The following is a 23,394-nucleotide window of genomic DNA, read 5'->3' on the forward strand; positions in this document are numbered from 1 at the left end:
GACCTCCTCAACTCCCGGGTGCCTCTGGTGGGGGTGGGCAGTCAATGTTTCCTCGGCCCTGGCAGCCCAATGCAGACTGTGTGGCCATGGGCACTGGGATCCAGACCACAGCACTGCTGGGTGTTAGGGGGTGGGACAAAGGGAGTGGTAACGGCACTCACCTGGCAGCCAGCTCCTCCTCCTCCTCGTCCCCATACTGGCTCAGCTCGCTGGCTGGGGGCGGCGGGGGCAGCAGCTCAGCCCAGTCCAGTGCTGGCGTTTTCACTGCCTTCCCCAGCGACTTCGCTTTGCCGGTTTTCAGCACTAGAGAGCAGAGGCAGCACAGTGAGTGGGCCAGGCCATGGCCAGCCCCTGCCCCTGCCGCCCCTAAAGGATGTGCCAGCCTGTCTTACATCATCTACCCTTCCAGCCAGAGCCAGTATCGCACGTGACTGGCTGCTCCCTTACCCTCCCACTGCTATGCCCTCAGCAATAGTGCCTGGGGCCCAGCAGGGCCGGAGACAGCAGCCGGTGCCAGGTGGGCATGGGCGTCTGGGCCGTCCTAGACAGAGCGGGAAGGGGGAGGGCATCCTCATTCCCAAACTTTCCTTTCACTCCTGCACAGCACTGTTATCGGCCGCGGTGCCAGATGTCACGGCCCTGTCGGCTTGGTCCCGTTAGCACCGTCTCGCCCCAATGCCCCTGGCTGGAGCAGGATGAGAGGGCCGCAGTGGGGCATTTTATGCCTGTTCAGGGGCGGTGGCACCATTCACCACACAGGCGCGTGCCCCCTGGAAAATCTGCATGTGCGGCAGGCCTAGTCCTGGCTTTGGACTGGGGGCGCAGGTTCTGCAACTTCTCTCCAGGAGCGGTTTGCTCTCTCTGTCCATTTGCATGTGCTTCACTACTGCCTGAATTTTCCGCAGCGGCTTCCTCTGCTCTACCACCACCCTGTGTCTCCCGCCTTGGGAAGGAGGCTGCTCCTTTGGCCCCCGAGGGCAGCAGGAGGGAGTGTGCATGCGGGGTTTAGGTAACTAATCCAAGGGAACTAAGCTGCATGCAACCTCGCCAGAGACTGAAGCACAGAGTGTATTACACACAGAGATTGTAAATTCCATTAGTCAGTTACACCCTTTGCAGAGTTCACATGAGCACTGTAGGTCCTGCCACCTTGCCCCAGCTAAGAGCTCACAGCTGTGTCCGGGCTGCAGGGTGGGACTAGAACTCCTTAGGTTAGGGTTATTGTTGGGCGAGCCATTACCCAATGTGCCCTAAGTTCCTGTCCCCCTTCAACAGCCTGCACAGCGGGGGCTCACCCGCCAGGAGGCAGCTTCCCAGGGCTGGGCCGAGGCTCCAGGCAACCCCACCATGCCCAGGGACAGGGCTCCCTGCCCAGCAGCACTGGGCCCAGTCACCCAAGGAGATAGCTCCATGCCTGGCATCAGCTCACCGCACCCCACCCCACCCTACCGTGCTCAGGCCGGCTGCGCCCCGGCAACGCGTACTGGCTGCAAGCGGGGCTGGGCCAGGGGCTGGCTGGACTCTCCTCGCTGGGGGTGGGCAGGCCAGGCGCCCCATTGGGTGTGCTGTGCTGGGAGAAGCTGCGCATCTCATCACTGCCTGGGTCGATGGTGCTGTAGATGGGTCCATCAGAGGCACCTGCCCCATATGTGTCAGTCTGGGCGAGGTAGTTGGAAATCCCAGCCTCTGCAGGCAAGTGACAGGCACAGGCCTTGCTGGGGACCCCTGGGGCTCTGTGCAGCTGCCAGCCCAGACCGCCCTGCTGCCCTGGGCTGCTGCTGCCACCCTTGGCAGCCCCTTGTCTCAGCAGCTCCCCAGAGCCAGCGACAGCTTGGGTCCAGGCCAGCCACACCCTCGGCTCATTGGCCCACCCAGCCCTGTTCATCCAGATGCATCTCCCAGAACTGCCCCAGCCCGGCCCCCCGCGGCTCCCCCCATGCCGCCGGTACCATTGTAGTATCGCTCCACCGCGTTGCAGCTCCCTGGGCAGCAGCTGATGGGTGGCTCCTTGGCGCTCCCGTTGTGCAGCAGGTTGGGGGCAGGCCAGGAGTCCGCCAGCCACGGGTAGCTGGAGGCACTGGGGGCCATGGCCAGCACACCCGGCCTGCAGAGAGAGAGAGGGAGGCAGGGCTGGTCTGGGCCCTAAGCTGTGGGCACTGCTAGGGCAGCCCGCAGTGGGGCACGGGCTGGAGGGTCTCTGCACTCACCTGCTGCGGCCGCGGGCTGGCCCTTGCGCGGATGGGAATGGGACTACAAGAGACAGACAGACGTGGCCGTCAGCCCTGGCTGCTGGGGGTGGGGCAAGACCAGGCTGGGGAGGGGGAGGGGGGCCAGGGCTGTGGGGTGGGATGAGGCTGCTGGATGTCAGGCCCAGGGGCACTGCAGAGCCTGGTGACGAATCACCAGTGAGCTGGCAGCTCACACTCTGGGCTCAGCATCTAGAGCCGCTCTAGGACTAGAGCGCCCACAGAGAAATCAGTAGGGGGTGGGCCAGACCCAGCCCACCAAGCACCTGTGCTCCCCCTCAGTCTCAGGCCCTGCAGAGTGGCTGGCGGGGGGTTGTCCAGGTAAATTTCCCGGGCAGAGCCTGCCCCTGGCACCCCATCCCCTCCCTGCCCCGGTCTTCTGCACCCCAAAACCCTTTGCACCCCTCCACCCAGACCCCTCGCGGGCCCTGCACCCCAGCCCCTGCTCTACCCCAACTCCCTCCCACACCCCCACCTCCTCCCCACACCCCCACCTGCCCTGCGCCCCAGTCCCTCACCCTCTGCTGCCCTGGCCCCCCCACCCTCGTGCCACAGAAAAGTGTGACCCCTCCATCACTTGCACAATGCAATAATTATTGCCCAGTCCTCACTGGGGCCCAGGCCCCCAGCATGTCACCAGCTTTCCCAGCCCGACGCCATTGCCACAAGTGACACCCAGTCGGGCCGGCCATCCGGTCAGGAAAGCCAGCGACCCGACCCACTGTTGGCACCTCTGGCTCACAGAGCTCAAGCCCCTGCCCCAGGCTGGTCTGAGCCATGTGGCAGGGCCCGCCAGCCCCAGGGGGTCGGAGACAGGCAGCCACGCTGGGGCCATGGCTCTGGGGCCGAGCTCTATGCAGCCCCGGGGCTGGGCGCTGGGCGCTGGAAGGACCTTACCTGCTGGCACGTAGGCAAAGGAGGCTGCAAGAGGGGGGAGACAGTAAGTCGCAGCAGGCCCAGGGCAGACTGGACTCCCAAAGCCCAGAGCCTGCAGCCCTCACCCCAGCCCTGAGCCCCCACAACACTCCAAACCTCCTGGTCCCGCCCTGCCTCACCCCCCCACCTGGTGCCCCCGCACAGAGCAGTGAGGCCGTCACTGGAGTGGGGGGCATTCAGCAGTGGGAGAATCTGCTGATCTCTGCCCAGGCCCTTGGACTGTCCCCAGTCCATGGTGCAAGAGGAGGGTATGCTGGGGGCTGGCCCTGGCATGCTGGGGTAGGATAAGTCCCTGGTGGGGGTGGGGGTGAGGGAGGGCTGCCCGGGCAGGATGAGACTCTGGTCCAGGGGAGGGAGGATAGGGCTCCCCTGGCATGCTGGGGTAGGATAAGTCCCTGGTGGGGGTGAGGGAGGGCTGCCCGGGCAGGATGAGACCCTGGTGCAGGGGAGGGAGGGTAGGGCTCCCCTGGCATGCTGAGGCGGGATGAGTCCCTGGTGGGGGCGGGCTGCCCTGGTACACTGCAGTGGGATGAGACCCTGGTGCTGGGAGGGGCTCTCCCTGGCACGTGGCAGTCAGGGTTGGGATGGGGCTGGTCCCTCACCTGTGCACTGACTCAGCTCCTTCCTCCTCTTGCAGCGCCAGTAGGCCCAGAGGCTGAAGCCCATGAGGACGAGCCAGCAGGCCCCGCCGATGCCCGCGATGAAGGCTGGGCGTTTCAGCACATCTGTGATCTGCTCGGCCAGGCTCACGCCCTCCCCGCTGCTCACGGGCACCGAGCCCTGCTCCAGGGTGGGCTCTGCAGCGGGCGCGAGTGCAGAAACGAGGCAGTGAGTGGCATCTGTGCGGCGGCTGGGAGGCAGAGGGCGGGGCTGGCACCTGCGCCCTACAAGCCCCTCTGCTGCAATGCCCGCGGGGCCCTTAGGGGCATGCTGGGGTGCAGCTGCTGCACCCCAGCATGCCCCTGCCCTGCCTGCACTCCGCCGAGCAGAGCCGCCCCCTCGCTGCAGGACCTGGTGCCCCTCACTGGGCGCAGCCCAGCCCAGTTGGAGGGGACGGGGCAGGGAGGTGCAGGGCTTGGCTGGGTCCCACTCACCGATGCGGACAGCGACGGGCGGGCTCCTCACTCCCACACCAGCGCCGGTGGCAGCAGCCACCTGGGTGTGGTACAGCACGCCGGGCACCAGCCCCTGCAGCAGCCAGGCACGGGCTGTGCCCTCCACGCTGCAGTTGATGTGGAAGCGGCTCTCGTTCCCCAGGCACCAGACCTGCCCCGGAGAGGAGGCGGCTGAGCCATGGCCCTGCTGGAGCACGCGGCCAGGCTGGACTTCCGGCAGAGGGAGCACCTGGAAGCAGCTGTGCCAGCTCGCAGGTACCCGTGGGCGGCACCGCTTACCCAGTAACTCTGGATGATGCCATTCTGCTCGCCAGGGGGGGGCGGCTCCCAGGACACACGGACGCTGCTGCTGTTGGCCACGATTACCACAGACACTGCCTGGGGCGGGGCGCTGGGGGCTGGGGGGAAGAGGGTCGAGAGGGAGCTGGTGGCAGTGCCCCCCAGGGATGGGGCTTTGCCCGGGCCCCTTGAGCACTGGACAACCTTAATCCCCATGGGCACGCAACTGGCAGCCCCAGCTCAGCCCCAGGGAGTCACTGGCCCCAGGCCCTGCTCCCGGCCACAGGGCAGCTCGTCCCAGAGCCTGGCCACTGGCACCCCGACGGGCTTAGGCCCTGGAGCTGCCTGGCCTGGGCATTGTGGCGTAGCTCATCGAGGGGGCGAGGAGATGTGCTGTGCACTCCTTGCCCGTGGCAGCACCAGACCCCAACCCTCCCCGCCGCCAGCCCTGGGCTGTGCTGACCTGCCTCGGGCATGCGCACTGCCAGCACCTCGCTGTCGGGGCCCTGGAACTCATCGAAGTAGGGGCGCAGCTTGAGCTCGTACTCACGGCCCGGGCGCAGCTCCCGCAGCACAGTGCTCTGCTGGGCCGCTGCCGGCACGTCCTGCACCTGCCAGGCGCCGCCCCGTAGGCGGTACAGCACCCGGTAGCCCTGCAGGAACTGGGCCTGGCGGCTCACCTGCAGGCAGGGGAGGGGACAGCACTCGCCCATGGCCTCCAGCGCAGCTGTAGCAGGCTGCCCTGCCGCCTGCACCGCCCGCTCCTCCAGCCTCCACCCTGCCGCTCGCCCCGCCTCGACCCTGCCGCTCGCCCCGCCTCCACCCTGCCACTCGCCCCGCCTCGACCCTGCCCCTCCTCCCGCCTCCACCCTGCCGCTCGCCCCGCCTCGACCCTGCCGCTCCTCCTGCCTCGACCCTGCTGCTCGCCCCGCCTCGACCCTGCTGCTCGCCCCGCCTTGACCCTGCTGCTCCTCTGCCCGCACCTGCCACTCGCCCCGCCTCGACCCTGCTGCTCCTCCCGCCTCCACCCTGCTGCTCGCCCCGCCTCCACCCTGCCGCTCGCCCCGCCTCCACCCTGCCGCTCGCCCCGCCTCCACCCTGCCGCTCGCCCCGCCTCCACCCTGCTGCTCCTCTGCCCGCACCTGCCACTCGCCCCGCCTCGACCCTGCTGCTCCTCTGCCCGCACCTGCCACTCGCCCCGCCTCCACCCTGCCGCTCCCCCCGCCTCGACCCTGCTGCTCCTCCCGCCTCCACCCTGCCGCTCCTCCCGCCTCCACCCTGCCACTCGCCCCGCCTCGACCCTGCTGCTCCTCTGCCCGCACCTGCCACTCGCCCCGCCTCCACCCTGCTGCTCCTCCCGCCTCCACCCTGCCACTCGCCCCGCCTCCACGCTGCTGCTCCTCCTGCCTCCACCCTGCCACTCGCCCCGCCTCGACCCTGCTGCCCGCGCCTGACTGACACTCCTCCGCCCACGCCTCCTGCTCAGTCCACCTCAGCCCTGCCCCCCGCACACAGCCGAGCCCAGTGGGGGGCTCCACGCTTCCCCGGCCCCACACTCCTCTGACCCTCGCCTGTGCACGGCCTAGCCCAGCAGGCAGCTTCGTGCTCCCCGACCCCCACCCATGCGCAGCCCAACCTGCACTCACAGTCCAGGACACCTGGATGGCAGTGGAGGAGAGGATGACAGGCGCCTGCAGCTGCACCACCACCTGGCCCAGCTCCTGCTGCACCTGCCGGGGATCCACCCCCTGCCGGGCAGGGCTGACGTCTGCGGAGAAGGCCAGCATGAGCACAGGGTGCACGGCTACCCAGGGCCCCCTGCTCTTTGCTGGGGCCAGCTGTGCCACTGGCCCTGTGCTGGCAGCCCACCCCACTCCCTCTCTGCCCTGCCCTGGCCAGCCTCACCTTGGGTGCGCACGGGCGCCGAGACGGGGCTGGGCTCGCTCAGCCCGTGGGCGTTGGCAGCGCGGATGAGGAAGAGGTAGATGGTGTTGGGGTTCAAGCCTCTCACCGTGTGCTTCTCCAGCCGCACGTCATCCGCCACCGTCTGCCAGGTGCGGCCCATGGACTGGCTGCAAATGGGGGGGGCACAGACGGGTCACCCCCCCCCCGGTGCTCAGGGAGGTGGCAGAAGGGGCAGCACACACAAATCCAGGAGGGGCAGAGCCCAGCTGGGTGGGGCCGGCAGGTGGGGGTGGGGGAGGGAGAAGAAATGCAGCTCCCCAGCCCCGTCCCCCCTGGGGCTGGGCCCTGGCTCCCTATCTACTGAGGGACGCTGCCTCACGTCGCCTCCCCCAGCCTGGCTGGGTCTGCCAGGAAGGTGGCTCCTGCCAGGGAGCAATTGGGGGGGGGAGGGGGGCGCAGACAACAGCTTCCAGGCTGGCCCCACTTCCCCGGCCACCAGAGTGCCTGTGCCGCCACTACGCCCTGGGCTGTGCAGCCCTGCGGTGGGCAGCGCCCGCCCCGGGGTGTTACCTGAATGCTTCGATGATGTATGTGGTGGCTGCAGCGTCCCCACTAGTGGGGCTCGGCTTCCAGGCCAGGGTCACGCTGCTCCTGCTGACATCGGTGACCAGGGGCGCAGAGGGAGGCCCAGGGAGCTGGCCTGGCTCAGGGGGCTGCCCCTGAAGGTCAGCCCCAGGCTCTGGAGGACAGACAGATGGACGGACAGACAACTGCAGGGAAGCACTGAGCCAAGCCCAGCGCACCAGCCCAGGTGTGTGCTCCCAGACCCAGACCCAGCCCCAGCCCCGGCCCCGGCTTGCAGAGACTGGCAAAGCCCACACTGGTACGGACCCCCCCCACCCGTCAGCCAGCTGGCCTGGCACAACCACTGCCTCGTGTCTGGGTCGCTTGCCCCAGGTGTCCCTCCTGTGTCCGGGCCACACGCCCCAGGCCCCCGCCCTGTACGGCAGGGCCCCACTGACAGGTCCCTCACTGACCTTGCACAGCCAGGGCCCCGCTCCACGTGCTCTCCCCCGTCGAGCTGGTGGCGACACAGACGTACAGCCCCGCGTCTGTCACCTGCGCACACCAAGGGGAGCCCCTGAGCCAAGCCGAGCCGCTGCTGGGGTAGGACCTGAGGGGCTGCGCGTCAGGACCTGTCTGCAGTGCCAGGGCTGCAGCCGGGAGGAGCTGGCCACCTCTGGCTCTCCAAGAGAGAAGCACCATGTGGAGGCAGCTGGCTGCCCCTTCCCTGGACCAGCCACCTCGAGCCGGGAATAGCCAGGCCAAGTCCCAGCTCCCAGCTCCGCGGGAGCAGCTGCAGGAGGACTCTGTGTCTAGCCTGCGTGCGCAGAGGGGAGCACCCGCTCAGCCTACGACGCCCACAGGGCCGGCGCTGCCCACTCCCCCAGCGAGCAGCACAGCCAGCCCCAGGACCCATTAACTCCTGCCAGCCCCACGAGCTCCTAACAGCTCTCACTGCTTCCAGGCACAGAGCCAGACCCCAGCACCGCCACGAGCTGCGCTGGGAGCCGGCGGATGCATTAACCTCCTGACTCCCACATGCCGCCCGCCGGCCCCAGCCAGCGTGGGCCTGGGCTCCCCGCCGCCGCCAGCCATTGTTACAGCGCTGTTTAGCAGGAGCGAGCTGCTTGTTGGATGAGTAATTCATGAATAACCTCCAGTTTACCCCGCGCTGCACCGCGCCCGGCAGACCATGCACCCAGCGAGATGCAGCTCACACACCCCCAGTCGTTCTGTACGACCACCTCCCCAGGCCAGGAGCCAGCCAGCTCCCTGCTCTTACCACAGCTGAATGCCTCATTACCAACAGGTGCTGGCCCTGCCCTCCCTGCCAAACACAGGGCAGTAACAGCAGCTGGGGGGGGCATCCGGCAGCAGTGCCCAGCCCAGGGACTTCAGCGCCCACAGGGAACAGGGCTTCTTTGGTGCAAACGGCAGCTTGTGTCTGGAGCCAGCCACACTCCCTGCAGAGAGCCGCTGTTCCCCCAGGAACAGGTTCTTCCTCCATCCAGCCCAGTGCCGCTGCCCCAAGGCCCATCCCCAGGGCTGACCCAGGCCTCCTCGCCACAGGAGAGCACAGCAACGCCACCCCGGCTCCGCGCGGTGCAGGGCTTGGGGCACATCTCATCTCTGCCTGGCTTCCAGGCTGGACTTTGCTTCAGGCCTGCTGAAGAGCTGGTTTTGGGCCCTGGAACCAGAGCTGAGCAGCCCCTGACAACTTATCCTGCTCACTAAGTGTGTCCTCCGGCTCCTGTGCTCCTAGGTCTGCTCCCTCCCACAGTGGGTGAGCTGCTGCAGGACCCCTCCGAGGTCCCCCCACCCCTCCACACCTGCCCTCCCTGGGGGGCTCTCTGCAGTCTGCGCCAAGCCCCTCTGGAAGCACAACTGAGCCAGCTGAATCCTGGCACCGTCCCCAGCGCTGGCTGATGCCCAGACACTGGTGAAAATGAACGGCCCTGACCGGGGCAACCATGTTCTCCGACCACGTCCCAAACTGCAGCCCGGGCCACAGTAGATGTGGACAAAGCAGCTGGGAAGGAGACTCTTAGCAATGCCAGTGAGTCCCAGCTCTCAGGCAGGGTGAGTGCTCACTGCCTGCCCCCTCCCTGAACCCCAGCCTCCCACTCCCACCACCCCTGGAAATGCCTCCAGGTCCTCTGCTGAGCACCAGGGTCTGCTTCTTGGCCTCCCACAGCAGCTGCAGCTGCAGCTGCAGCTCCCAACCTGAGGCCTGGAGTACCAGCAGCAGCACAGGAAACATGGCTTTGCCAGCAGCAGCCGGGGCAGGACAGTCCTTCGCATGCATGCCCGTGCCAAGGGTGTGACAGCCAGGAGGGGCCACTTCTGCACAGTCTACCAATAACTGCCCTGTGGCATTACCACAGAGGCGGGGGGGGGGGAGTGAGAGAGAGAGAGTGAGTGAGCGAGTGTGTGTGTGAGAGAGAGGGTGTGGGGCTCCTGCTGAGGGTAACCTGGTGCCCAGGTGACACCTTTGTAGTGCAGACAAAGCAGGAGATGGAGCCTGAGGGGTTTGAATTGGAACTGGGAGTTGGGAAGCAGGGAGTCTGGGCTGGGAGAGAGCAAGGCCCCAGCTTTGGGGGCCCCTCAGGGCCTCCTCTCCCCAGCATGGATTTCACTGGCCGGCTCTGCTGGCTGCACTGACTCCTCTGTACGACGCTGTGTCCTGTCAGCTAATAAACCTGCTGTTCTCCTGCTGAGTGAGAGCCACTCCTGCCTGCAGCCGGGGGCAGAGCCTGGGGACCCTGAACCCCACAGCAGTGCCCAGCAGAAAAAGCCAAAGCCCAGGAGAGCTGTGTCATGCTGGGGGCAGGAGGGGCAAAGGGGGCCAGTCGTTCCCACGTCCCGGAGCGCTGGCCCCTGACACCACTGCTGCTCCAGCTGTACGCAGCAGTCAGGGAGCAGGATGGGGCCAGTACCATGGCCCAACGACATTGAGAGCTGCCTGCCCTCAGGCCCGCCCCTTCAGCTCTTGGCCCCGCCCGTTTTGGGATGCAGACCCCGCCCCCCACCTTGCCCTGGGGCCCAGTGCCCACAGCCCATTAAACAAGCTGCACACCTGCAGCGCCTCAGAGCTGTTGGAACCCGGGTGTTCTCTAACGACCCTGGAGAGGAGCCCGGGGCCCCGGAAGCACCAGGCACCAGGAGTATCAGGCTAGGCACCTGCTGCACAGCTGGGGCCGGCGAAGGCTGACTCCCAGCAGGGCCCCGGGCGCTTGCAGCCGTGCTGGGGGGCGCCAGGCACTGCTCCGGCAGGGCGCACCGCTTACCTGCAGGCTGGTGATCTGCAGCGTGCCGGTGTCTGCGAGGCTGATCCGGGGGTCCCGGCCCACCACCGGCTGCCCGTCCTTCAGCCACTGGAGGCTGGGGAGTGGGTTCCCGCTGACCTGGCACTGCAGCTGGGCAGTAGCGTCCACGGGCAGCGTCTGATTGACTGGCCCTCGGCGGATGATGGGCGGGACGCGGTCAGACGTAACTGCAGGGCACAGCCCAGAGCATGGGTCAGCCTGGTGATAGGGGGACCCCACACAGCAACACGAACACCCAGGCCCAGCTGGGCAGTGTGATGCTCTCAGGCGGTGCCAGGGAGGGAGCTCCATGCACTGCCTCCCGCTGGGCTCACCTCACCCCGGAAAAGCCCACCTGGCTGGCTGGCTGGCTGGCAGAGGCACCTGAGACCAGGTCCAGAGGACCCTGGCACCCCCACAGCCCAGACCAGCACTTTGGTGGCAGGGCTGCTGCTGGGAGAAGGACCCCAGCCCCCTGGAGGCCATTCCCCGAAACAGGCCTGAGGAGCAAAAAGCTCCAAATCCACCACATAGATCTGCCCCCTACCCCCGAGATCCCTCCTGAGGGTACTGCCACAATACGCCCCAAGTTATTCTCATGGGCAGCAGCACCACGACAACAGCCCGAGATTCCTCCCCTAGGCAGCACCACAGCACCCCCCCCGGCCAAGATCCCTGCCCCGAGCAGCACCGCGGCTCCCCCCCGACATCCCTCCCTTGGGCAGCACCATGACAACCCCGCGAGGTCCCTGCCCTGAGCAGCACCATGGCGCCCTGATGTGATGGAGTGGGGGATACCTGTGTGTGGGGAGTGGGGGCTCACAGAGGGTGTGGGGCTCCTGCTGAGGGTAACCCTGACGACCAGGTAACACCTTTGTACTGCAGACAAAGGAGGAGGTGGAGCCTGAGGGGTTTGAATTGGAACTGGGAGTTGGAAGCAGTTAGTCTGGGCTGGGAGAGAGAGAGACAAAGGAGGGGGCAAGGCCCCGGCTCTGGGGGCCTCCTCTCCCCAACATGGATTGGACTGGCTGTCTCTGCCGGCTGCACTGACTCCTCTGTACGATGCTGTGTCCTGTCGGCTAATAAACCTGCTGTTTTCCTGCTGAGTGAGAGACTCTCCTGCCTGCGGACAGGGTGCAGAGCTTGGGGGACCCCAAAACCCCATCACACCCTCCCCCCCGAGATCCCTCTCCTAAGCAGCACCACGGCTCCCCCCCTCCCCCCCGAGATCCCTGCCCCGAGCGGCACTACAACAAACCCCCCCGGGATCCCTCTCCTGAGCAGCACCACAACTCCTGCCCTGAGCGGCACCGCAGCTCCACCCCCCCCGCCCCGAGATCCCTCCCTTGGGCAGCACCACGATAACCCCCTGAGATCCCTGCCCCGAGCGGCACCGCAGCTCCCCCCCCCACCGCGATCCCTCCCTTGGGCAGCACCACGACAACCCCCCGAGGTCCCTGCCGTGGGCGGCACCGCAGCTCCCCCAAGGTCCCTCTCCTGAGTGGCACAACAGCTGCCCCAAGGTCCCTGCCCCGCACAGCACCACGAAACGCCCCCCACCCACCCCACCCCGCCCCAAGGTCCCTCCCCGCGTGGCACCACGACATCCCCCCGCCCCGAGCTGCACCACGGCTCCTCCTCCAGCCCGAGATCCCTGCCCCAAGCAGCAGCACGACAACCTCCTGAGGTCCCTGCCCCAAGCAGCACCACAACAAACACCCACCCCCCCGGGGTCCCTCTCCTGAGCAGCACCACGGCTCCTACCCCGAGCGGCACCACAGCTCCCCCTCCCCGAGATCCCTCCCCAGGCGGCACCACGACAAACCCCCTGGGGTCCCTCTCCTGAGCAGCACCACGGCTCCCCCTCCCTGAGATCCCTGCCCCTAGCAGCACCACGGCTTCCCCCCGCCCCAAGATCCCTCCCCTGGGTGGCACCAGGGCTACCTCCCGAGATCCCTCCCCGAGCGGCACCACAACAACCCCTTGAGGTCCCTGCCCCGAGCGGCATCGCGGCTCCCCCCCACCGAGATGCCTCCCTTGGGCAGCACCACGATAACCCCCTGAGGTCCCTGCCCCGAGCAGCACCACGGCTTCCCCTCCCTGCCAAGATCCCGCCCCTGGGCAGCACCACGACAACCCCGAGGTCCCTGCCCCCAGCGGCACCGCCGCTCCCCCCCAAGATCCCTCCCCTGGGCAGCACCACGACAAGCCCCTGAGATCCCTGCCCCGAGCAGCACCGCGGCTCCCCCCCGAGGTCCCTCCCTTGGGCAGCACCGCGGATCCCCCCCGAGGTCCCTGCCCCGAGCAGCACCAGGGTACCCCTGAAGTCCCTGTCCCGAGCAGCACCAGGGCTCCCCCCTGAGATCCTTCCCTTGGGAAGCACCACGGCTCCCCCCGAGGTCCCTGCCCCGAGCAGCAACATGGCACCTCCAAAATCCCTCCAGTGGGCAGCACCACGGCAACCCACGAGATCCCTCCCCTGGCTGGCACCGCGGCTCCCCCCCCCCCCCGAGATCCCTTCCCCAAGCAGCACCACGGCTCCCCACCGACATCCCTCCCTTGGGCAGCACCACAGCTCCCCCCACCCGAGGTCCCTGCCCCGAGCAGCACTGTGGAGCCCCCCCAAGATCCCTCCCTTGGGCCGCACCACGGCTCCCCCGCCCCAAGGTCCCTGCCCCAAGCAGCACCACGACAAACCCGCCCAGGGTCCCTCTCCTGAGCAGCAGCACGGCTCCCGCTCCCCAAGATCCCTGCCCCGGGCAGCACCACGACAAACCCGCCCAGGGTCCCTCCCCTGAGCAGCACCACAGCTCCCCGCCCCCCGAGATCCCTGCCCCGAGCGGCACCACAACAAACCCCCCCGGGATCCCTCTCCTCAGCAGCACCACGACTCCTGCCCCGAGCAGCACAACGGCTCCCCCACCCAGCCGAGATCCCTGCCCTGAGCAGCACCAGGGCCCCCCCGCCCTGAGATCCCACCCCTGGGCAGCACCACGACAACCCCCTGAGGTCCCTGCCCCGAGCAGCACCGCAGCTCCCCCCCGCGATCCCTCCCTTGGGCAGCACCACGACAAGCCCCTGAGATCTCTGCCCCGAGCAGCACCGCAGCTCCCCCCTGCCATCCCTCCCTTGGGCGTCACCACGCTAACCCCCAGAGATCCCTGCCCCGAGCAGCACCGCAGCTCCCCCCCGCCATCCCTCCCTTGGGCGTCACCACGCTAACCCCCAGAGATCCCTGCCCCGAGCAGCACTGCGGCTCCCCCCCCGAGGTCCCTGCCCCGAGTGGCACCGTGGCTCCGCCCCGAGGTCCCTCCCTTGGGCAGCACCATGACAAACCCCTGAGGTCCCTGCCCTGAGCGGCACGACAGCTGCCCCCGAGGTCCCTGCCCCAAGTGGAACCACGACAACCCCCCCGAGGTCCCTCCCTTGGGCGGCACCACAAATCCCCCCTGCCCCGAGGTCCCTCCCTTGGGTGGCACCACGACAACCTCGCAAGGTCCCTGCCCCGAGCGGCACCGCGGGTGTCTGTCCCCCCCCCACCCCAAGGTCCCTGCCCCACACAGCACCACGAAACGCCCCCCGCCCACCCCGCCCTGCCCCAAGGTCCGTGCCCCGCTTGGCACCACGACATCCCCCCGCCCCGAGCAGCACCACGGATCCTCCTCCCGCCCGAGGTCCCTGCCCAGAGCAGCACCAGGGCTGCCCCCACCCCGAGATCCCTCCCCTGGGCGGCGCCACAACTGCCCCCACCCCGAGATCCCTCCCCTGGGCAGCACCACGACAACACCCTGGAGGTCCCTCTCCTGAGCAGCACCACGGCTCCTGCCCCGGGCAGCACCACGGCTCCCCCTCCCTGAGATCCCTGCCCCGAGCGGCACCACGGCTTCCCCCCGCCCCAAGATCCCTCCCCTGGGCGGCACCAGGGCTGCCTCCCGAGGTCCCTGCCCTGAGCGGCACCACAACCACCCCTTGAGGTCCCTGCCCCAAGCGGCACCGCGGCTCCCCCCCACCGAGATGCCTCCCTTGGGCAGCACCACGATAACCCCCTGAGGTCCCTGCCCCAAGCGGCACCACGGCTTCCCCTCCCTGCCAAGATCCCTCCCCTGGGCGGCACCACGACAAGCCCCTGAGATCCCTGCCCTGAGCAGCACCGCGGCTCCCCCCCGAGGTCCCTCCCTTGGACAGCACCGCGGATCCCCCCCGAGGTCCCTGCCCCGAGCAGCACCAGGGCACCCCTGAAGTCCCTGTCCCGAGCGGCACCAGGGCTCCCCCCTGAGATCCTTCCCTTGGGAAACACCACAGCTCCCCCCGAGGTCCCTGCCCCGAGCAGCATCATGGCACCCCCAAAATCCCTCCGGTGGGCAGCACCATGGCAACCCACGAGATCCCTCCCCTGGGCGGCACCGCGGGTCCCCCCCCCGCCCCGAGATCCCTTCCCCAAGCAGCACCACGGCTCCCCACAGACATCCCTCCCTTGGGCAGAACCACAACTCCCCCCACCCGAGGTCCCTGCCCCAAGCAGCACTGTGGAGCCCCCCCAAGATCCCTCCCTTGGGCGGCACCAGGGCTCCCCCGCCCCAAGGTCCCTGCCCCAAGCAGCACCATGACAAACTCGCCCAGGGTCCCTCTCCTGAGCAGCACCACGGCTCCTGCCCCAAGCGGCACCACGGCTCCCGCTCCCCAAGATCCCTGCCCCGAGCAGCACCACGACAAACCCCCCAGGGTCCCTCTCCTGAGCAGCATCACAGCTCCCCGCCCCCCGAGATCCCTGCCCCAAGCAGCACCACGACAAACCCCCCCGGGATCCCTCTCCTCAGCAGCACCATGACTCCTGCCCCGAGCAGCACAACGGCTCCCCCACCCGGCCGAGATCCCTGCCCTGAGCGGCACCAGGGCTCCCCCCGCCCCGAGATCCCACCCCTGGGCGGCACCACGACAACCCCCTGAGGTCCCTGCCCCGAGCAGCACCCCAGCTCCCCCCCGCGATCCCTCCCTTGGGCAGCACCACGACAAGCCCCTGAGATCTCTGCCCCGAGCAGCACCGCAGCTCTCCCCCCCGCGATCCCTCCCTTGGGCAGCACCACGACAACCCCCTGAGATCTCTGCCCCGAGCAGCACCGCAACTCCCCCCCCGAGATCCCTCCCTTGGGCGGCACCACGCTAACCCCCAGAGATCCCTGCCCCAAGCGGCACCGTGGCTCCGCCCTGAGGTCCCTCCCTTGGGCGGCACCACGACAACCCCCTGAGATCTCTGGCCCGAGCAGCACCGCAGCTCCCCCCCACCATCCCTCCCTTGGGCGTCACCACAGTAACCCCCAGAGATCCCTGCCCCAAGCAGCACCGCGGCCTCCCCCCCGAGGTCCCTGCCCCGAGTGGCACCGTGGCTCCGCCCCAAGGTCCCTCCCTTGGGCAGCACCATGACAAACCCCTGAGGTCCCTGCCCTGAGCGGCACCACAGCTGCCCCCGAGGTCCCTGCCCCAAGTGGAACCACGACAACCCCCCCGAGATCCCTCCCTTGGGCAGCACCACGGATTCCCCCCGCCCCGAGGTCCCTCCCTTGGGCGGCACCACGACAACCTCGCAAGGTCCCTGCCCCGAGCATCACCGCGGGTGTCTGTCCCCCCCCCCGCCCCAAGGTCCCTGCCCCGCACAGCACCACGAAAAGAGAAGTTACTCACCGTAGTAACGGTGGTTCTTCGAGATGTGCCCCCGTGGGTGCTCCACAATAGGTGACGGGCTTGCCCGGCGCCGCAGATCGGATCTTCCAAGCAGTTTCTGCCGGACCGCGCATGCACCGGCGCGCGCCGCTCCCTTGCACGCTCCTGGCCATGTGCGCGATCCGGTCCCCGCCAGTTCCTCGACCAACCGCCTCGGGTGCCCCTGCAAAACACTAACAGAGATCCGAAGCGGGGAGGATGGGCGGGAAGTGGAGCACCCACGGGGACACATCTCGAAGAACCACCGTTACTACGGTGAGTAACTTCTCTTTCTTCTTCGAGTGTCCCCGTGGGTGCTCCACATTAGGTGACTACCCAGCAGTAACCCAAGATAGGAGGTGGGTAATCGGATTATGTGCAGCTTGTCCCCGAGAGGACCGCTGCGGAGAGACGGGTATCCTCTTGGAATATCCTGTAAAGGGCGTAATGTTTGGCGAAGGTGTCGTAGGATGACCAGGTCGCCACTCTGCAAATGTCTTTTAACGCAACGCCCTTGAGAAAGGCTGTTGATGCCGCCACCGCCCTGGTGGAATGAGCCCGGGGAGTGGCCGATAAAGGAGTCTTTTTGAGGTCGTAGCACATTTTTATGCAGGATACAATGTGCTTTGAGATTCTCTGCGATGAGAGACCTTCTCCTTTCTATTTGGGAGCGAGAGAGACTAGGAGTCTATCCGTTTTCCGGAAGGACTTGGTCCTGTCTACGTAGAAGGCTAGCACCCTCCTCTCGTCCAGGAGGTGTAGGCGCGCCTCTTCGTTGGAGTTATGAGGCTTTGGATAAAACGAGGGTAGAACAATAGGTTCGTTGATGTGAAACTCGGAGGAAACTTTGGGAACAAAGGCTGGATGCAGCCGTATGGTTACCGCCTCCTTGGAAAAAACAGTGCAGGGTGGCGTTGCCATGACTGCCGCGAGCTCGCTCACCCTACGAGCTGACGTAATTGCAAGAAGAAAGGTCATCTTTATTGTAAGGAGGCGGAGGGGAACCGTGGCCAAGGGCTCGAACGGTGGTCCCATGAGTGTGGTAAGCACCAGGTCCAAGTTCCACGAAGGTGGAATCGGTTTCCGAGGGGGGTAGAGGTTTACCAACCCTTTGAGGAACCTGGTAACCATAGGGTGGGCGAACACCGTGTGCCCTTCCTCCTCACGTCTGAACGCCGAGATGGCGGCGAGGTGGACCTTTAACGAGGATAGCGAGAGTCCTCCTCTCTTGAGGTCCAGTAAATACTGTAGAATTGTAGGTATAGGCACCGAAAGGGGGGCCAGTTGTTTGGTAGAACACCAAGCCGTAAAGCGAGTCCATTTTTGTTTGTAGGCCTTCCTAGTGGAAGTCCTCCTGCTACTTTCTAGGACTTGCTGTACTTCCACTGTGCATGTGCGCTCTAGGGAGCTGAGCCATGGATTAGCCACGCTTGCAGTCGCAGGCTTTGAGGGTGCGGATGCACTATGGACCCCTGGGCTTGCGTGAGCAGATCCGGCGCCAACGGAAGAGGCATCGGTGGACGGTCCAACATGCGCAGGAGTAGGGGGAACCATTGTTGGCGATCCCACGTTGGGACTATCAGGATCATCCGGGCCCTTTCCCTCCTGGCTTTTTGCAAAACTTTGTGGATCAGCACTGTGGGACGAAACGCGCAAAGCAGGGGGCCCCCCCACTGGATCGCGAACGCGTCCCCCAGGGACCCCCAGCCCAGTCCTGCTCTGGAGCAGAACCGTGGGCACTGCTTGTTGTGCTGAGTGGCAAACAGATCTATTTGGGGAAACCCCCATGCGTGGAAAATCAGCCGTAGCAGATCGGGACGGATCTGCCACTCGTGTGTGAGCGCAAAACGCCTGCTCAGCTGGTCTGCCTTCACGTTGTGCGCACCCGGCAAGTATGAGGCTTTCAAGATTATATCGTGGGCGATGCACCAGTTCCATAAGCGGATTGCTTCCGCGCATAAGGCACGGGATCGAGCTCCTCCTTGCCTGTTTATATAAAACATGGTGGAGGTATTGTCTGTACTGATCCCGACGACTTTGCCTTGTATATGGTCTCGAAAGTGTTTGCAGGCGTTGAACACTGCTCTGAGCTCCAGTACATTGATGTGTAGTGACTGTTCCGTGGGTGACCACAGTCCTTGAGTCACCTCTTCGCCCATGTGCGCTCCCCACCCTATGAGGGAGGCATCTGTGGTGAGGAAAACCGAGATTTGCGGCTGATGGAAGGGTACCCCTGTTAGCAGGTTCCTGGGGTTTACCCACCATTGCAGGGATTTGCGCACCCCGGGTGTGGGCGACACCGCCCTGTGAACGGTGTGTACTGCCGGTTTGTATACACTGGCCAGCCAGTGCTGCATGCTGCGCATGTGCAACCTGGCGTTTTGTACCACAAACATCGCCGCTGCCATGTGGCCCAGCAGCTGCAAGCACGTCAAGACTGGCACCATAGGGCTGAAGGTGATGACTTGCACGAGGGAACCGATGGCTCGAAAGCGAGCCTCTGGTAGGTATACTCTGGCCATGATCGAGTTTATGCGTGCCCCTATGAACTCTATGTCCTGTGTGGGGTCTATTTTTGATTTTGCCAGATTGATAACCAGGCCAAGTGAGGAGAACGTGTTTGCTGTGATGCGTATCATGCGGAGAACCTCCCCCTTCGAGGCCCCTTTGAGCAGGCAGTCGTCCAGATACGGGAAAATAAATACCCCCTGTCTGTGCAGGTAGGCTGACACCACTGCCAAGGTCTTGGTGAAGACTCTGGGGGCCAAGGAGAGGCCAAACGGTAGGACTTTGTATTGGAAGTGTTCGTTGCCTACCATGAAACGGAGGAATCGCCGGTGAGCCGTATGGATGGTTATGTGGAAGTACGCGTCTTGCAAATCGAGGGCTGTGAACCAATCTCCATCGTCCAGTGCTGTAAGGATGGAGGCAATCGTGATCATCCGAAAACGTTGTTTGCGCAGATACCTGTTGAGGCCGCGAAGGTCTAAGATGGGCCTCCAGCCTCCTGTCTTTTTCTCCGTTAGGAAATACCGGGAGTAAAACCCTTTTCCTTGCAGTTGCTCCGGCACCCTTTCCACCGCCCCTATGAGCACGAGATGGGCCACCTCCTGCCTGAGCCTGGCTACATGGGAGGCCTCCTGGAGGTGGGGCTTGGGCGGAGGTCGCGATGGTGGAAGCGACTGGAAGGGGATGGCGTACCCCGTGGCTATGATCTCCAGCACCCATTTGTCTGTGGTGATCCTTTGCCACTGGTCGTAGAATGGTCGGAGGCGATGGTGAAATAGCCGCTTCGGATGACCTTGTGCGATGGTAGTGATGGCGCAGCCCTGGATCTGTATGTCAAACTTGTGGCCTGTGGCCCCGCCCCGAGGACGCACGGCTCTGTTGGGAACGTCGCCTGGGAGTTCTGTACTGCTGGTGCTGCTGATGCCGCCCTTGCTTGTAACCCCTGTGATACTGGGGGCGCTGTTGCTGGTACTGGTACCGCCTTGCTGAGGGTAGTACCTTTTCTTTGTGTATGGAGGGGTGTAAATCCCCAGGGTCCTGAGTGTGGCTCTTGAATCTTTACTGGAATGAAGGACCGAGTCAGTTGATTCAGCAAACAGCTTCTGCGAGTCGAAGGGAAGGTCAACTATCTTTGCCTGCAGATCTCTCGGTATACCCGAGGTCTGGAGCCAGGACTCCCGTCGCATCACCACTGCAGTTGCTGTGGAACGTGCTGCTGTGTCCGCAACGTCCAAAGCAATCTGAACTCCCATCCTCGCAGCCGCGTAGCCTTCTTGCACTATGGCCTTGAGGACCGGCTTTTTGTCCTCTGGAAGCGAGTCCATGAGGGAGGTTAACCTAGAATAGTTGTCAAAATTATGGTTCGCCAAGTGCGCTGCGTAATTTGCCATTCGCAATGTTAAAGTAGAGGAGGAGTAGACCTTTCTCCCGAACAGCTCTAGCTTCTTGGCATCTTTGTCCCTTCCCCCTGTTTTAAATTGAGATGTTTTTGATCTTTGTTGCGAGGACTCCACCACCAAGGAGTTTGGCTGTGGGTGGCTAAACAGGAACTCCATGCCTTTCGCCGGCACGAAGTATTTCTTATCCGCTCTCTTTTGGACCGGCGGAATAGTTGCAGGGGTCTGCCATATGGTAGTGGCGGACTCTAAGATCGCTTCATCAAGCGGTATTGCTACTCTGGAGGAGGCCGGAGGTCTCAAATTTTTGAGGAGCTTATGGTGTTTCTCTTGCACCTCTGCTGTCTGGATGCCTTGCGTGAAGGCCACCCTCTTAAACAGCTCCTGAAACTGTTTGAGATCGTCCGTAGGATGGACGTCCCCCAGGGCCGTGGCCTCGTCCGGGGAGGAGAGCGAGGAACCGCTGGGGTACGTCTCTCTGGACCCTTCCGGTTCCTGCTGGTGCTGGTACACCCTCTCGCTGGAGGTTTGCGAGGGAAAATCTCGGGGTTCCATGACCAGTCCCCCCTGAGATGCTTGAGTCTCTGTCCCCGATCGCGATTGCCCTCGGGGGTACGAGGTAGTGTGTGGGGATCTTTCCCTAGTAGATTGCCGATGGTGTCCGTGCCCCACGTGGTAGGGACGACCATGGCAGTATAGGCACTGTTCCTGGGAAGGTGACAGAGAAGTTACTCACCGTAGTAACGGTGGTTCTTCGAGATGTGTCCCCGTGGGTGCTCCACATTAGGTGTCGGGCTCGCCCGGCGCCGCAGATCGGATCTTCCAAGCAGTTTCTGCCGGACCGCGCATGCGCCGGTGCGCGCCACTCCCCCGCGCGCTCCCGGCCACGTGCGCGATCCGGTCCCCGCCAGTTCCTTGACCAACCGCCTCGGATGCTCCTCCAAAACACTAAACAGAGATCCGGAGCGGGGAGGATGGGCGGGTAGTGGAGCACCCACGGGGACACATCTCGAAGAACCACCGTTACTACGGTGAGTAACTTCTCTTTCTTCTTCGAGTGTCCCCGTGGGTGCTCCACATTAGGTGACTACCCAGCAGTAACCCAAAATAGGAGGTGGGTAATCGGATTATGTGCAGCTTGTCCCCGAGAGGACCGCTGTCGAGAGACGGGTATCCTCTTGGAATACCCTGTGAAGGGCGTAATGTTTGGCGAAGGTGTCACAGGATGACCAGGTCGCCGCTCTGCAAATGTCTTTTAGCGCAATGCCCTTGAAAAAGGGCTGTTGATGCTGCCACCGCCCTAGTGGAATGAGCCCTGGGCATGGCCAGGAAAGGAGTCTTTTTGAGTTTGTAGCACATTTTTATGCAAGATACGATGTGCTTCGAGATTCTCTGCGAAGAGAGACCTTCTCCTTTTGATTTGGGAGCGAGAGAGACTAGGAGTCTATCCGTTCTCTGGAAGGACTTGGTCCTGTCTATATAGAAAGCTAGCGCCTCCTCACGTCCAGGAGGTGTAGGCGCGCCCCTTTGTTAGAGGTATGAGGCTTTGGATAAAACGAGGGTAAACAATAGGTTCGTTAGTATGAAACTCAGAAAGAAACTTTAGGAACAAAGGCTGGATGCAGCCGTATGGTTACCGCCTCCTTGGAAAAAACAGCGCAGGGTGGCGTTGCCATAACTGCTGCAAGCTCGCTCACCCTGCGAGCTGACGTAATTGCGAGAAGAAAGATCGTCTTTATCATAAGGAGGCAGAGGGAAACCATGGCCAAAGGCTCAAACGGTGGTCCCCTTTTCGCATTAAGCACCAGGTCCAAGTTCCACGAAGGTGGAAGCGGTTTCCGAGGGTGGGGTATAGGTTTACCAGCCCTTTAAGGAACCTGGTAACCATGGGATGGGCGAACACTGTGTGCCCTGTCTCTCCGTATCTTAATGCCAAAAAGGCGGCAAGGTGGACCTTAAACGAGGATAGCGAGAGTCCTCCTCTCTTGAGGTCCAGTAAATACTCTAATATCACAGCCATAGGCACCGAAAGGGGGGCTAGCTGTTTGGTAGAACACCATGCCGTAAAGCAAGTCCATTTCTGCTTGTAGGTCTTCCTGGTGGAAGTCCTCCTGATACTTTCTAGGACTTGCTGCACTTCCTCCGTACATGTGCTCTCTAGGGAGCTGAGCCATGGATTAACCACGTTTGTAGTCGCAGGCCTTGGGGGTGCGGATGCACTATGGACCCCTGGGCTTGCCTGAGCAGATCCGGCGCCACCGAAAGGGGCATCAGTGGCCGGTCCGACATGCGCAGGAGTAGGGGGAACCATTGCTGTTGATCCCACGTTGGGACTATCAGGATCATTCAGGCTCCTTCCCTCCTGGCTTTCTGCAACACCTTGTGGATGAGCACTGTGGGAGGGAAAGCGTAAAGCAGGGGGCCCCTCCAAGAGATCACGAAGGCATCCCTCAGGGACCCCCGTCCCAGTCCTGCCCTGGAGCAGAATCGTGGGCACTTCTTGTTGTGCTGAGTAGCAAACAGGTCTATCTGGGGAAAAACCTCATGCATGAAAAATCGGTTGCAGCAGATCGGGACGGATCTGCCACTCGTGTGTGAGTGCGAAACGCCTGCTCAGCTGGTCTGCCTTCACATTGTGAACGCCTGGGAAGTACGAGGCTTCCAGGGTTATATTGTTGGCGATGCAGCAGTTTCACAACCGGACTGCTTCCGCACATAAGGCACGGGACCGAGCTCCTCCTTGCCGATTCATATAAAACATGGTGGAGGTATTGTCTATACTGATTCCGACTACTTTGCCTTTTATATGGTCTCGAAAGTGTCTGCAGGCGTTGAACACTGCTCTGAGCTCCGGTATATTTGTGTGCAGTGACTGCTCCGTGGAGGACCACAGCCCTTGCGTCACCTCTTCGCCCATGTGTGCTCCCCACCCTATGAGGGAGGCGTCTGTAGTAAGAAAAACCAATATGTGTGGTTGGTGGAAGGGTACCCCTGTTAGCAGGTTCTCGGGGTTTACCCACCATTGCAGGGATTTGCGCACCTCTGTTGTGGGCGACGCCACCCTGTGAACAGTGTGTGCTGCCGGTTTGTATACGCTCGCCAGCCAGTGCTGCATGCTGCGCATGTGTAACCTGGCGTTCTGTTGTACGAACGCCGCTGCTGCCATGTGGCCCAGCAGCTGTAAGCACGTCAGAACCAGCACCGTAGGGCCGAAGGTGAAGACTTGCACGAGGGAGCCGACGGCCCGAAAGGGAGTCTCTGGTAGATACGCCCTCGCTGTAATAGAATTTATGCGTGCCCCTACGAACTCTATGTCCTGCGTGGGGTCTATCTTCGATTTTGTCAGATTGATAACCAGGCCGAGCGAGAGAACGTGCCTGTTGTGACGCATATTATGCGTAGTACCTCCTCCTTCGAGGCCCCTTTGAGTAGGCAGTCATCC

At 64.1% G+C, this 23,394-nt stretch overlaps 2 protein-coding genes across 14 annotated transcripts in view; one reads left to right on the forward strand and one right to left on the reverse strand.

Annotated features, from left to right (window-relative positions):
• Positions 1-3,861, forward strand: part of ROBO4 (roundabout guidance receptor 4) — a 63,850-nt gene extending 59,989 nt beyond the window's left edge. Inside the window, exon 17 of the mRNA XM_074976689.1 lies at positions 3,820-3,861. Within this exon, the coding sequence (XP_074832790.1) occupies positions 3,820-3,841 (22 nt within the window). The 3' untranslated portion in view covers positions 3,842-3,861. The remainder of the gene's footprint in view (positions 1-3,819) is intronic.
• The window catches only part of ROBO3 (roundabout guidance receptor 3), an 80,259-nt gene that overhangs the window by 4,462 nt on the left and 52,403 nt on the right, over positions 1-23,394 (reverse strand). For 9 of the 13 annotated variants that reach the window (XR_012642493.1, XM_074976673.1, XM_074976682.1 and 6 more), the window contains exons 9-20: positions 10,333-10,538; positions 7,519-7,600; positions 7,052-7,220; positions 6,482-6,648; positions 5,040-6,344; positions 4,577-4,695; positions 3,785-4,448; positions 3,144-3,167; positions 2,208-2,250; positions 1,950-2,104; positions 1,450-1,686; positions 162-303 (exon numbers count right to left, since the gene is read on the reverse strand). Coding sequence is in view for 12 of the 13 variants with exons in the window: in XM_074976673.1 (XP_074832774.1) it covers positions 162-303; positions 1,450-1,686; positions 1,950-2,104; positions 2,208-2,250; positions 3,144-3,167; positions 3,785-4,448; positions 4,577-4,695; positions 5,040-6,344; positions 6,482-6,648; positions 7,052-7,220; positions 7,519-7,600; positions 10,333-10,538 (3,313 nt within the window). In the remaining variant the exon portion in view is untranslated. The remainder of the gene's footprint in view (positions 1-161; positions 304-1,449; positions 1,687-1,949; positions 2,105-2,207; positions 2,251-3,143; positions 3,168-3,784; positions 4,449-4,576; positions 4,696-5,039; positions 6,345-6,481; positions 6,649-7,051; positions 7,221-7,518; positions 7,601-10,332; positions 10,539-23,394) is intronic. The other 4 variants (XM_074976685.1, XM_074976684.1, XM_074976675.1 and 1 more) reach the window with 4 other exon arrangements.

The sequence above is a fragment of the Carettochelys insculpta genome, chromosome 25 (assembly GCF_033958435.1).
Source record: "Carettochelys insculpta isolate YL-2023 chromosome 25, ASM3395843v1, whole genome shotgun sequence".
Lineage (NCBI taxonomy): Eukaryota > Metazoa > Chordata > Testudines > Carettochelyidae > Carettochelys > Carettochelys insculpta.